Here is a 13,081-nt window from a genome sequence, read left to right on the forward strand (position 1 = left end):
GCGACTGTCAGCACTACCAACAGAGACGTCCACTTGTGTAGCAAGGTGTTTGACTGTGATCTATCGGTGTGTCTGCACATTACAACATTGCAGCAATCACAGCTGTGTGTGGCTGGCTGGCATGCAAGAGATCGGACAGGTGTGCCTGACCTTGTTGCGATGATGAGAGGCACCTCGCTGAATGACTCGCTGTACTTTTGTTCACTGCCAGGTTTCCATAGACATTCTGCAAGTGTCTAGGAATGTCTGTGATGCCCTGGTTTTTCTCCAAAAGAAACCAAATTACAGCTCTCTGCTTGGAATGTACCTCTGTTAGAAACGTCAGTTTGAAGGCTAAGTATAGTGCTTCCACCTGTTCGAATTTCATGAAACTATAGGAGCTGCAGTGGGAATATTCCATGATGTCCCATAACAAATTTCACATTTTTTCAACTGAAACTGGCTGAGAAAAATTTGTGTGTTGCATTACTTATTGAATGCCCCTTATATTTAACATCGTAATTTGTGATGTTCGAAGAACTTATGGTAGTGACTTCTGCTGTTTCCAGTTATGTTTTCAAATGATGATTTTTTTAATAAAGCCACTGCCATTTCCTTTAGGCATTGTCCATAATGAGTGTCTGGTCTGCAGTACTGTTCGTGCTACCAGAACATGAACTCTGCCAATAAAAGTAGCTTGCTTTTGAAATATTTGATTCAGGCTACAGGACTAACTTGTAAAAATTAGTAGTAGCTATAACAAAACCTTGAAAACCTTATGAAGGGATCTTCTGTAGCGTTGTATGAATTTATTTTTGTGCTTCAGAACAATAAGATAGGTACCTAACTGAAGAAGATTCCTAACCAAATCCTTCTTAAGACAATTGCACGTCATAGATTGACATGTTGTGCAGCTAGCTTCATGTTAGCCACAAGTTGATGAATTTATTAACTAATCTAATTGAAATGTTAGACATGGTCATGGATGTAAGCTTTATTTTTTTGAGGTTTAATTCTCCTCCAGTTTGGAGACTGGGGTGTGTCTTTACTAATTACAATAGAAGTTTGCCTATGGGTGAATGTATATTTGTGTGTGAGTGGGGGCAGGGTGCATGCACTCACAGAGTGTGTGTGTGTGTGTGTGTGTGTGTGTGTGTGTGTGTGTGTGTGTGTTTTTAGGGAAGAAGGTGAACATTGGACAGGAGCCTAGTGGAAAGTGGGGCCAAGAGGATTACAGGATCGAAGGATGTGTTCAAAGAACAAATCTCATCTATTCATAGACGCTAGTGTTGGGGTTTTATCCGAAAGAGAGTTCTGCTACTGGGTGATAAACTTTGCTGTTGGCCGCAGTTTGACCGTGGCCGTGGTTTTGGATGAACAGCTGGTTGGTAGAGTTGCCCACATAAAATAGTGTGCAGAAATTACAACAGAGCTAATACACTGAAGAGCCAAAGAAACTGGTACACCTGCCTAATGTCATGCTGGGCCCCCACGAGCATGCAGAAGTGACGCAACACGGTGTGGCGTAGACTTGGCTAATATCTGAAGTAGTGCTGGAGCGAATTGACACCATGAATTCTGCAGGTCTGTTCACAAATCCGTAAGAATACGAGGGGGTGGAGATCTCTTCTGAACATCATGTTGCAAGTCATCCCAGATAAACTCAATAATGTTCATGGCTGGGGAGTTTGGTGGCCAGCAGAAGTGTTTGCACTTTTATAGTGTGTTCCTGAAGCCATTCTGTAGCAATTCTGGATGTGCGGGGTGTCACACTGCACAATGGACATGAACATAACACAGGTGATCAAATAGGACACTTACTTATGTGTCATCTGTCAGTCATATCTAGACAAGTCAGGGGCTCCATATCACTCCAACTGCACGTGCCCCACACTATTACAGACCCTTCACCGGATTGAACAGTTCCCTGCTGACAAGAATTCATGAGATAGTCTCAATACCCGTACACATCCATCTGCTTGATACAATTTGAAACGAGCCTCGTCCGACCAGGTAACACGTTTCCAGACATCAAGAGTCCAAAGTTGGTGTTGACAGGTCCAGGCAAGGCATAAAGGTTTGTTTCGTGCAGTCAGAAAGAGACCACGAGTGGGTCTTTGGCTCCGAAAGCCCATATCGATTATGTTTCGTTGAATGGCTCACACACTGATACTTTGTGAATGGTTGAGAATTGAAATCTGCAGCAGTTTGCAGAAGGGTTGCACTTCTGTCATGTTGAATGATTCTCTTCATGCGTCGTTGGTCCTGTTCTTGGAGGATCTTTTTCCTATTGCAGTGATGTCGGAGATTTGATGTTTTACTAGATTCCTGATATTCACGCTACACTCATGAAATGGTTGTACGGGAAAATCCCCACTTCATCACAATGTCAGAGATGCTGTATCCGATCGGTCGTGTGCCGACTATAATACCACGTTCAAACTTGCTTAAATCTTGATAATCTCCATTGTAGCAGCAGCAGCAACCGATCTAACAACTGTGTCAGACACTTGTCTTATATAGACATTGCCGACACAGCGCCGTATTCTGTGTGTTTACACATCCCCGTATTTGAAAACACATGCCTGTACCAGTTTCTTTGGCACTTCAATTTATATAACAAGGCTGCTTTTGTAAGTAACCCTACCATATAAGACATGCATGTGATCGGACTGGATTAGGATGTTTGGTGTGTGTATTGAACAGGTATTGCACCTCTGTGTCTTCACTGAGGTACGAGCCTTGTTGCAAGTGTTTGAGTGTAGGTGTGGCATAAGGAGGAACTAGGATGTTGTGTAGATTGTGTGAGCAGTAGAATACCACTTTTGGAATCTCCCCTTCCTCTGGTCTACTCCCCCTCCCAATCCACCTCTCCATGTCATCATGTGCTGCACACAACTCCTTATCTGCAACCAGAATGAGCTCACTGGTATCACATTCCTAATGTGGCTACCTTGTGTCGCAAAGTTTTTAACATAACTAGTTTCCAGGCTGTAAAGTTGTATTTGTGCTCATATCATCAAGTATTTCCTTTTTCTTGGAACATTTTCCAATCAGCTGTACTGTTCTGTTGCATATTAAAAGTCAACCAGTTGCACATAAATGTTAGGTACATTGATCTAGATTTTGACACCTATTAGGAGTGTCATCATCAGATTGAACAGTTGCTGAATCATAAAATTACATTGCTAAAGAGCAATAGTCAGAATTTGGAGCTGCTATGCTCAAGTCAAAAGTGAAACAAAATGTAGTAACCTTTGCCTCCTGTACCCAGCTGGGAACATCAGACACGTGTCCCAGCTGGGTACATGTTGCAAGGCTACAAAATTTTGTTTCACTTTTGTCTTGAGCATAGCTGCTCCACATTCTGACTATTGCTTTTTAGCAATGTAATTTTATGATTCAGCGACTGTTCAATCTGATGAAGGCATCCCTAGTAGGTGTCAAAACTTAGGACTACGTACTTAATGTTTATGTGCAACTGGTTGGCTCTTGAATCCCATATTGAAACTAGTATATAGTTGCTGAATAACAGCCATGTTCAAAAACTGTAAGCCGTATATATGTTATCAATAAAGTAATTATGATTGGTTCCCTTTTATAGGGTGTTTTACCAAATATCCGGTTAGATGTATGGAAATACCTCCTGGGATACTACCCCTGGACTTCTACAGAAGAAGAAAGACAGCAAATAAAAAGAAATAAAACTGATGAGTACTACCAAATGAAACTGCAGTGGCGGACCATAACACCATCACAGGAACTGAGGTTTTCAGACTTTCGGGAGAGGAAAAGCCTCATTGGTTGGTGGTTTCTTAACTTTGTTATAAATGTTGTTGCCCACAGTCCCTTGTATTTTTGCCATTGTTTGCTATATATTAAATTCTAGTACAGGTTATTCTTGTTTATATAACTGTCCTTTTGTTTTTTCCTTTGAATGTTCTTACATGAATAATAATTTGTGGTGCTTTATTAGTACTCTTTCTTTTATTATTTTCTTGGCAGAGAAGGATGTCAACCGCACTGATCGTACAATACAATTCTTTGCTGGTGATAACAATTGCAATCTTCAAGTATTGTCAGATGTCCTGATGACATACGTCATGTATAATTTTGATTTGGGATATGTCCAAGGAATGAGTGATCTCCTGTCGCCAATACTTGTCATTATGAACAATGAAGTGGAAGCATTCTGGTGTTTTGTGGGTTTTATGGACAAAGTGGTAAGTTTGAGTTTTATTTTAGATGTAGGTACCACAGAAACATCGTAGTGTGTCAAATTGAAGTACAATGGCACTTTTAAAAGTGGAAAATTTACATGTTGCAGTAGTTCCTCAGTTCTCTTCAAATTTTCTCATGAATATGTCTACCATAAATTTCAATTAGTATATGTTACACTATGGATCTGAGAGATCAGTTTACTGCAAAATCAATGCTATTCACGGTGAGATAATCAGGCAGTCCATGTGAACTTTCAGTGCTTACCCTATGTCCTACATCCATGCTGAAGCAGGAAGTCCAGAATGGAATAACAATATGAAAAGGATAGATTGCTACGCACTACATGGAGAAAATGTTTTCACAGACAAGCACAATCAAAACGAATGTTAGAAATATTGCAGCATTCAGACAAAATCCTTCTTCAGAAGTACGAAACCTACATTGACACAACTTGTACACACATGGTCACTGTCTGTGGGCACCGAGGACCTTTGTGCCTCAAGACAGTGGTCGCGCGCGCGCGCGCTTGTGTGTGTGTGTGTGTGTGTGTGTGTGTGTGTGTGTGTGTGTATATTTTTATTTACATGTCAAGTTCCGTAGGACCAAATTGAGGAGCAAAAGGTCATGGAACATGTCAGTACATGAAATTACAACATAAAAGTATGTACAGATAAAAATAAAATGTTCATGAAACCGAAAAAAGTCAATCCATAAGTTTAATTAAACACAATCTACAATACAACAAGAACCAACTTAATTTTTCAAGGAACCCCTCAACAGAATAGGAGTGACCCACGAGGAAACTCTTCAGTTTCGATTTGAAATTTCATGGATTAAACCTAAGATTTTTTAAATTAGGTCGTAGCTTACTGAAAATTGATGCAGCAATATACTGCACACCTTTCCACATAAGGATTAAGGAAGTCCGATCCAAATGCAGGTTTGATCTCTGCCGTGTATTAACTGAGTGAAAGCTGCTTGTTCTTGGGAATAAGCTAATATTGATAACAAGAAATGACAGTAAGGAATATATATATATTGAAAGGCCAGTGTCAAAATAACCAGACTCGTGAGCAGGGGTCAACAAGAGGTTCGTGAACTTACACCACTCGTTGCCCAGACTGCCCATTTCTGAGTAAAAAATATCCTTTTCGAATGGGGAGTTACCTCAAAATCTAATGCCATACGACATAAGCAAATTAGACTAATTTTTGTGTTGAAAGATCACTCACTTCAAATAGTAAAAATGGCAGCATTAAGTCTTTGAACAAGATCCTGAATGTGGGCTTTCCACAACAGTGTACTATCTACCTGAACACCTAGAACTTTGAAATGTTCAGTTCCACTAATCATATGCCCATTCTGTGAAATTAAAATGGCAGGTTTTGTTGAATTGTGTGTTAGAAACTGTAAAAACGTGAGTCTTAACTGTGATTTAGCATTAGTTTATTTTCTACAAGCCATGAACTTAGGTCACGAACTGCACTATTTGAAATCAGGCCAGTGTTGGACACAACAACCTTTACTACCAAGTTAATATCTTCAGCAAACAGAAATATTTTGGAGTTACCCTTAATACTAGAGGGCATATCATTTATATAAATAAGGAACGGGAGTGGTCCCAACACTGATCCCTGGGGCACACCCTACTTGACTGTACACCTCTCAGACCCTACATAACAGCCATTCTTAACATTGTGAATAATGACCTTTTGCTGTCTGTTGCTAAACCAATTGTGAGCTACTCCGCGTATTCCGTAATGGTCCAACTTCTGGAGCAATACTTTGTGCTTAACATAATCAAACGCTTTAGTTAAATAAAAAAATATGCTTAGCGTTCGAAACCTTCTAACCCATTCAGTACCTCACAGAGCAAAGAGAATCGAGCATTTTCAGTTGCTAAACGACTTCTAAAGCCGAACTGTACATTTGATAGTAAATCGTGTGATATAAAATGATCAATTATCCTTACATACACAGCCTTTTGAATAACATTAATGACATGGAAATAGCTCAAAAATTGTCTAAATTATCATCCCCCCCCCTTTTATAAAGCGGCTTTACTACTGAGTACTTTAATCGTTCAGGAAACTGACCATTCCTAAAGGAAAAATTACAAATATGGCTAAATATGGGGATAACGTGCTGCACAGTACTTTAACATTGTTAGGCACTCCATCATATCCATGAGAGTCCTTAGTCTTCAGTGGTGTACTTATTGACTCAATCTCCCCCTCGTCTGTATCACAGACGAGTATTTCAATCTCGGAAATGCATTTGCCAAGAAAGTTATGGTTCCCTATAGAAACTAAATTTTTATTTAATTCACCAGCAATGCTCAGAAAATGATTGTTAAATATTGTACATAGCCTATATCTGATTTGTCAGTAACAGAAATATTTTTAGTACAAACTGACTTTATATTGTCAACCTTTTGCTGCTGATGAGACTTCCTTCACAACTGACTATTTGGTTTTAGTTTTGTCCTGTGACTTAGTTATTCTATTTTCGTACCACATATTCATATACTCTTTGCCTTCCTAGTAACATTTTGAAGCACATTATAATTTTGTCTGTAATGGACTACTGTAACTTGATTGTGACTACTTCTAACATTTTGATATAATGTTTCCTGCTTCTGGAGGAAGACTTTGTCAGAAAGTTGAAACATTTCTAGCATTCTTTTTCAGTGTGCCTGTCAGTGACTCGGCACCACCTACATCATGAGTAGCAATCTATCCTTGCCATATTGTTGTTATACTAGCTGAATACATTGGATTTTATTCTTTTTGCTACCTATGTACAGTTTCCATTTAATTTTGTTTCTGCCCCTTTTAAGGCTACCACCTCCTTTTATGCTTAACACCTGGTGTGATGACTGTATATTTCTGTTTGGTCACCTACTTTGGAGTCAGACAATGTCTTTGTCAAGTTGACGAAACAGTATTATGAGAAGAAAAGATGCTTCTCACCATAGAGCGGAAATGCTTAGTTGCAGATAGGCACAACAGAAAGACTCTCACAGTTACAGCTTTCGCCCATAAAGGTCTTTGTCAACAATAGACACACGAATGTGTGTGGGCACACACTTACACTCGCTCAAATGCAACCCCCACACACGACTGCAGTCTCAGGCAAATGAAACCACTGAAACTGTGGTTTCAGTTGCCTGAGCCTGCTGTCGAGTGTGTGAGTTGAGTTTGTGTGAGAGTGTGCGCGTGTGTGTATGTGTGTCTATTGTTGACGAAGGCCTTTGTGGCTGAAAGCTATAATTGTGTGTGTATTTTTGTTGTGCATATCTGTGACTAAGCATCTCCGCTATATGGTGAGTAGCAACTTTCCTTCTCATAGTATTGTTACATTCCATCCTGGATTTTCCATTGTTCTAGTTGATGCCATATTTATCAATGAACAATGTAGCTTTCATTCTCACATGTATAAAAATACACCTTGACTGTTATTTGTATAAAAATACACCTTGACTGTTAATGTGTGCCCCAATTACACTCTGAAATTATTGAAATAGAGAGAAGGTAGTTTATCTTTTAAGCAGCCTGTCCATGAAAAAGAAGTGGCACGTTCTGAAAGGAATTGTTGGCATCAGTGATAAACTTCATATTGTAGGAAATATGTGATGGGGTAGATGAAACATTTTGTTCACCAAGCGGCAGCAGAAGAATGCACACATAAAAGGAGGTTATACTTAAACAAGCTAGTGGAGCCACTGGTTCCTCCTCCTGGCAGAAGGATTGAAGGGGAAGGAAGAGGGGTGAACGAAAAGGACTGGAGAGATTTAGGAAAAGGGGTAGATTTCAGAAAAGTCACCCAGAACCATGAGTCTGGGGAGACTTACTGAATGGGATGAGAAGGAAGTCTTTCCTTTTCATCCCGTCCAGTCTGTCTCTCCTGATCTGTGGTTCTACCTGTTTTCCTAGACCTCTCCAGATCTTTTCCTTCACCCCTCTTCCTTCTCATTTAACCTTTCTCCCAGGAGGAGGAGCCACTGGCTCCAAAAGTTTGCATGAGTATAACTGTCTTTAATGTCTGTTCTCCTGCTGCTGCAGTGAGTAGATATTTTTATTTATCCAATTGCATTACGTTGTTGAAAACAGATTATTTTCGTTGTTATATTATAGGAAATGTTGCATTCATATCATGTACAGTAATGATTTTATGTAAGGTTACAGTATCCTTACACCCTTAACACTCATACTCCATTCCTAAGGCCACCACTAGTGGTGCCTTGCCAAACATAACTTTTGCCAGGAAGCAAGTCGTATATGTAACAATTTGGTAGAAATTGCTTCATTTCTTTTAGTGTATTCTTTATGCAAGACCTTTACTCCACCTCCACAAATAAGAGTGCTAGGGGTGTCTCGTCCAGTTGTAATTGTCTCCCCATGTTGTGCTAGGTTACAGGTGCCAGGTTCAGTTTAAATTCTTTCAGGCACGCTATAGTGCAACAGCTTGTTAATATTTTAAGTTACCTCATTGTGATCTTCAGCTCAGAGTAGTCTGCAAACCCCGGCTTGTTAAATATTCTTCTTATCCATAGAATAACTTAATTTTTACTAACTACCAGGACTTAGCAACTCCAATCTTTTAAGGCTTCTATTGTGCTTTTAAATAAAACTCATTAGCTGATAAGTATGTTGTTACAGGAGACCTTCTGGGTAATGTATAAGTAGTAGTTTTTCAATAAATAAATACTCTTTATTGATCTAAACTTCTGGTCATTGGTAGTCCTTGACAGTGAGGCTGGTGCAGAAGGCTCTTTGCCACCGTTGACTACTTCGCACGTCAAGATTTCACACACGTCTCCAACTCTATTGGAATGGCACAGACCAGGTGGAATACCTCACGCAAATAATAAAATACACAAAACAGGACTTGTCCAATAATAACTCTTCTTACGTAACAGTTTAAGCTTTGTATTAGCGATGATTATTCTGGATGACAAAATGCATATAGTACTACTAATAAAGCTTGTTCATTTATATTCAAAATTAGTACAAGATTTCACTTCCATTCAACAAATTATTTCTTTCCAAACTTTGGCTATAAAATACCGGGAAAATCTTGTACTGCCGCAATAGCTATGCTGGAACGTAAGCATACAGCTAAACAGTGAACTGTGAGTCAGTGGCAGGTCTAGGGATGCTGAACAGAGAAGACAGAGTGCAGGGGGATCTCAAGATGCTATACTTTCCCCCTTACCTACATCTACATTAATTTTATACTCCACAAGCCACCCAATGGTGTGTGGCGGAGGGCACTTTACATGCCACTGTCATTACCTCCATTTCCTGTTCCAGTCGAATATGGTTTGCGGGAAGAAAGACTGCTGGAAAGCCCCGTGCATGCTCGAATCTCTGTAATTTTACATTTGTGATCTCCTCGGGAGGTAAAAGTAGTGGGAAGCAATATATCCGATACCTCATGCAGAAACGCACCCTCTCGAAACCTGAACAGCAAGCTACACCGCAATACAGAGCACCTCTCTTGCAGACTCCAGCACTTGAGTTTGCTAAACATCGCTGTAATGCTATCACGCTTACCAACTAATCCTGTGATGAAACGCGCCGGTCTTGTTTGGATCTTCTCTATCCCCTCTGTCAACCCGACCTGTACGGATCCCACACTGATGAGCAATACTCAAGTATAGGTCAAACGAGTGTTTTGTAAGCCACCTGCTTTGTTGATGTACTACATTTTCTTGGGACTTTCCCAATGAATCTCAACCTGGCACCCACCTTCCAACAATTAATTTTATATGATCATTCCACTTCAAATCGTTCCGTACGCATACTCCCAGATATTTTACAGAAGTAACTGCTACCAGTGTTTGTTCCGCTATCATACAATCATACAATGAAGGATCCTTCTTTCTATGTATTCGCAATACATTACATTTGTCTATGTTAGGGGTCAGTTGCCACTCCCTGCACCAATTGCCTATCTGCTGCAGATCTTCCTGCATTTCGCTGCAATTTTCTAATGCTGCAACTTCTCTGTATACTGCAGCATCATCCACGAAAAGCCGCATGGAATTTCCGACACTATCTACTAGGTCATTTATATACACTACTGGCCATTAAAATTGCTACACCATGAAGATGACATACTACAGACGCAAAATTTAACCGACATGAAGAAGATGCTGTGATATGCAAATGATTAGCTTTTCAAAGCATTCACACAAGATTGGCGCTGGTGGCGACACCTACAACGTGCTGACGTGAGGAAAATTTCCAACAAATTTCTCATACACAAACAGCAGTTGACTGGCGTTGCCGGGTGAAACATTGTTGTGATGCCTCATGTAAGAAGGAGAAATGCGTACCATCATATTTCCGACTTTGATAAAGATCGGATTGTAGCCTATTGCGATTGCGGTTTATTGTATCACGACATTGGTGCTCACGTTGGTTGAGATCCAATGACTGTTAGCAGAATATGGAATGGGTGGGTTCAGGAGGGTAATACGGAATGCCGTGCTGGATCCCAACGCCCTTGTATCACTAGCAGTCGAGATGACAGCCATCTTATCCGCTTGGCTGTAACAGATCATGCAGCTACGTCTCGATCATTGAGTCAACAGACGGGGACGTTTGCAAGACAACCATCTGCACGAACAGTTCGACGACGTTTGCAGCAGCATGGACTATCAGATCGGAGACCATGGCTGCGGTTACCCTTGATGCTGCATCACAGACAGGAGTGCCTGCGATGGTGTACTCAATGACAAACCTGGGTGCACGAGTGGCAAAATGTCATTTTTTTGGATGAATCCAGGTTCTGTTTACAGCATCATGATGGTCGCATCCGTGTATGGCGACATCACGGTGATCATACATGGGAAGCATGTATTCGTCATCGCCATACTGGTGTATCACCCAGCGTGATGGTAAGGGGTGCCATTGGTTACGTGTCTCGGTCACCTCTTGTTCACATTCATGGCACTTCGAACAGGGATGTTACATTTCAGATGTGTTATGACCCGTGGCTCTACCCTTCGTTCGGTCCCTGTGAAACCCTACATTTCAGCAGAATAATGCATGACCGCATGTTGCAGGTCCTGTACGGGCCTTTCTGGATACAGAAAATGTTCGACTGCTGCCCTGGCCAGCACATTCCGCAGATCTCTCACCAATTGAAAATGTCTGGTCAATGGTGGCCGAGCAGCTGGCTCGTCACAATACGCCAGTCACTACTCTTGATGAACTGTGGTATCGTATTGAAGCTGCGTGAGCAGCCGTACCTGTACACGCCATCCAAGCTCTGTTTGACTCAATGCCCAGGTGTATCGAGGCCGTCATTACGGCCAGAGGTAGTTGTTCTGGGTACTGATTTCTCAGGATCTATGCACCCAAACTGCATGAAAATGTAATCACATGTCAGTTCTAGTATAATATATTTGTCCAGTGAATACTCGTTTATCATCTGCATTTCTTCTTGGTGTAGCAATTTTAACGGCCAGTAGTGTATATTGTGAAAGGCAGTGGTCCCATAACACCCCCCTGTGGCACAACAGAGGTTACTTTAACGTCTGTAGATGTCTCTCCATTGAGAACAACATGCTGTGTTCTGTTTGCTAAAAACTCTTCAATCCAGCCACACAGCTGGTCCGATATTCCGCAGGCTCTTACTTTATCAGGCGACAGTGCGGAACTGTGTCGAACACCTTCCGGAAGTCAAGGAAAATTGTGTCTTCCTGGGAGCCTGTATCTAATATTTTCTGGGTCTCATCAACAAATAAAGCGAGTTGGGTCTCACACGATCGCTGTTTCCGGAATCCATGTTGATTCCTACAGAGTAGATTCTGGGTTTCCAGAAATGACATGATATGCGAGCAAACAACATGTTCTAAAATTCTAAAACAGATGTCAGAGATACAGGCCTATAGTTTTGCGCATCTGCTCGATGACCCTTCTTGAAAACTGGAACTACTTGTGCTCTTTTCCAATCATTTGGAATGTTCCGTTCCATTAGGGACTTGCGGTACACGGCTGTTACAAGGGGGGCAAGTTCTTTCGCCTACTCTGTCTAGAATCGAATTGGTATCCCATCAGGTCCAGTGGACTTTCCTCTGTTGAGTGATTTCAGTTGCTTTTTTATTCCTTGGGCACTTATTTCAATGTCAGCCATTTTTTTGTTTGTGTGAGGATTTAGAGGAGGAACTGCAGTGCGGTCTTCCTCTGTGAAACGGCTTTGGAAAAAGATGTTTAGTATTTCAGCTTTATGCATGTCATCCTCTTTTTCAATGCCATAATCATCCCAGAGTGTCTGGATGTGCTGTTTCGAGCCACAACTGATTTAACGTAAGACCAGAATGTCCTAGGGTTTTCTGTCAAGTCGGTACATAGAATTCTTCTTTCGAATTCACTGAACGCTTCACGCATAGCTCTCCTTATGCTAACTTTGACATCGTTTAGCTTCTGTGTCTCGGAGAGGTTTTGGCTGCATTTAAATTTGCAGTGAAGCTCTCTTTGATTTCGCAGTAGTTTCCTAACTTTGTTGTTGAACCGCGGTGGGTTTTTCCTGTCCCTCACAGTTTTACTCGGCACGTACCTGTCTAAAACGCATTTTACGATTGCCTTGAACTTTTTCAATAAACACTCAACATTGTCAGTGTCGGAACAGAAATTTTCGTTTTGATCTGTTAGGTAGTCTGAAATCTGCCTCCTATTACTCTTGCTAAACAGATAAACCTCCCCCCCCCCCTTTTTTATATTCCTATTTACTTCCATATTCAGGGATGCTGTAACGGCCTTATGACCACTGATTCCCTGCTCTGTGCTTACAGAGTCGAAAAGTTCGGGTCTGTTTGTTATCAGTAGGTCCAAGATGTTACCTCCATGACTCGGTTCTCTGTTTAATT

The 13,081-nt window shown here is 41.0% G+C and overlaps 1 protein-coding gene across 2 annotated transcripts in view; it reads left to right on the forward strand.

Annotated features, from left to right (window-relative positions):
* The window catches only part of LOC126092031 (TBC1 domain family member 15), a 64,851-nt gene that overhangs the window by 31,424 nt on the left and 20,346 nt on the right, over window positions 1-13,081 (forward strand). For both annotated transcript variants that reach the window (XM_049907427.1, XM_049907428.1), the window contains 2 exons: window positions 3,584-3,782; window positions 3,985-4,202. In XM_049907427.1, coding sequence (XP_049763384.1) covers window positions 3,584-3,782; window positions 3,985-4,202 — 417 coding nt within the window. The remainder of the gene's footprint in view (window positions 1-3,583; window positions 3,783-3,984; window positions 4,203-13,081) is intronic.

The sequence above is a fragment of the Schistocerca cancellata genome, chromosome 7 (genome assembly GCF_023864275.1).
Source record: "Schistocerca cancellata isolate TAMUIC-IGC-003103 chromosome 7, iqSchCanc2.1, whole genome shotgun sequence".
NCBI lineage: Eukaryota > Metazoa > Arthropoda > Insecta > Orthoptera > Acrididae > Schistocerca > Schistocerca cancellata.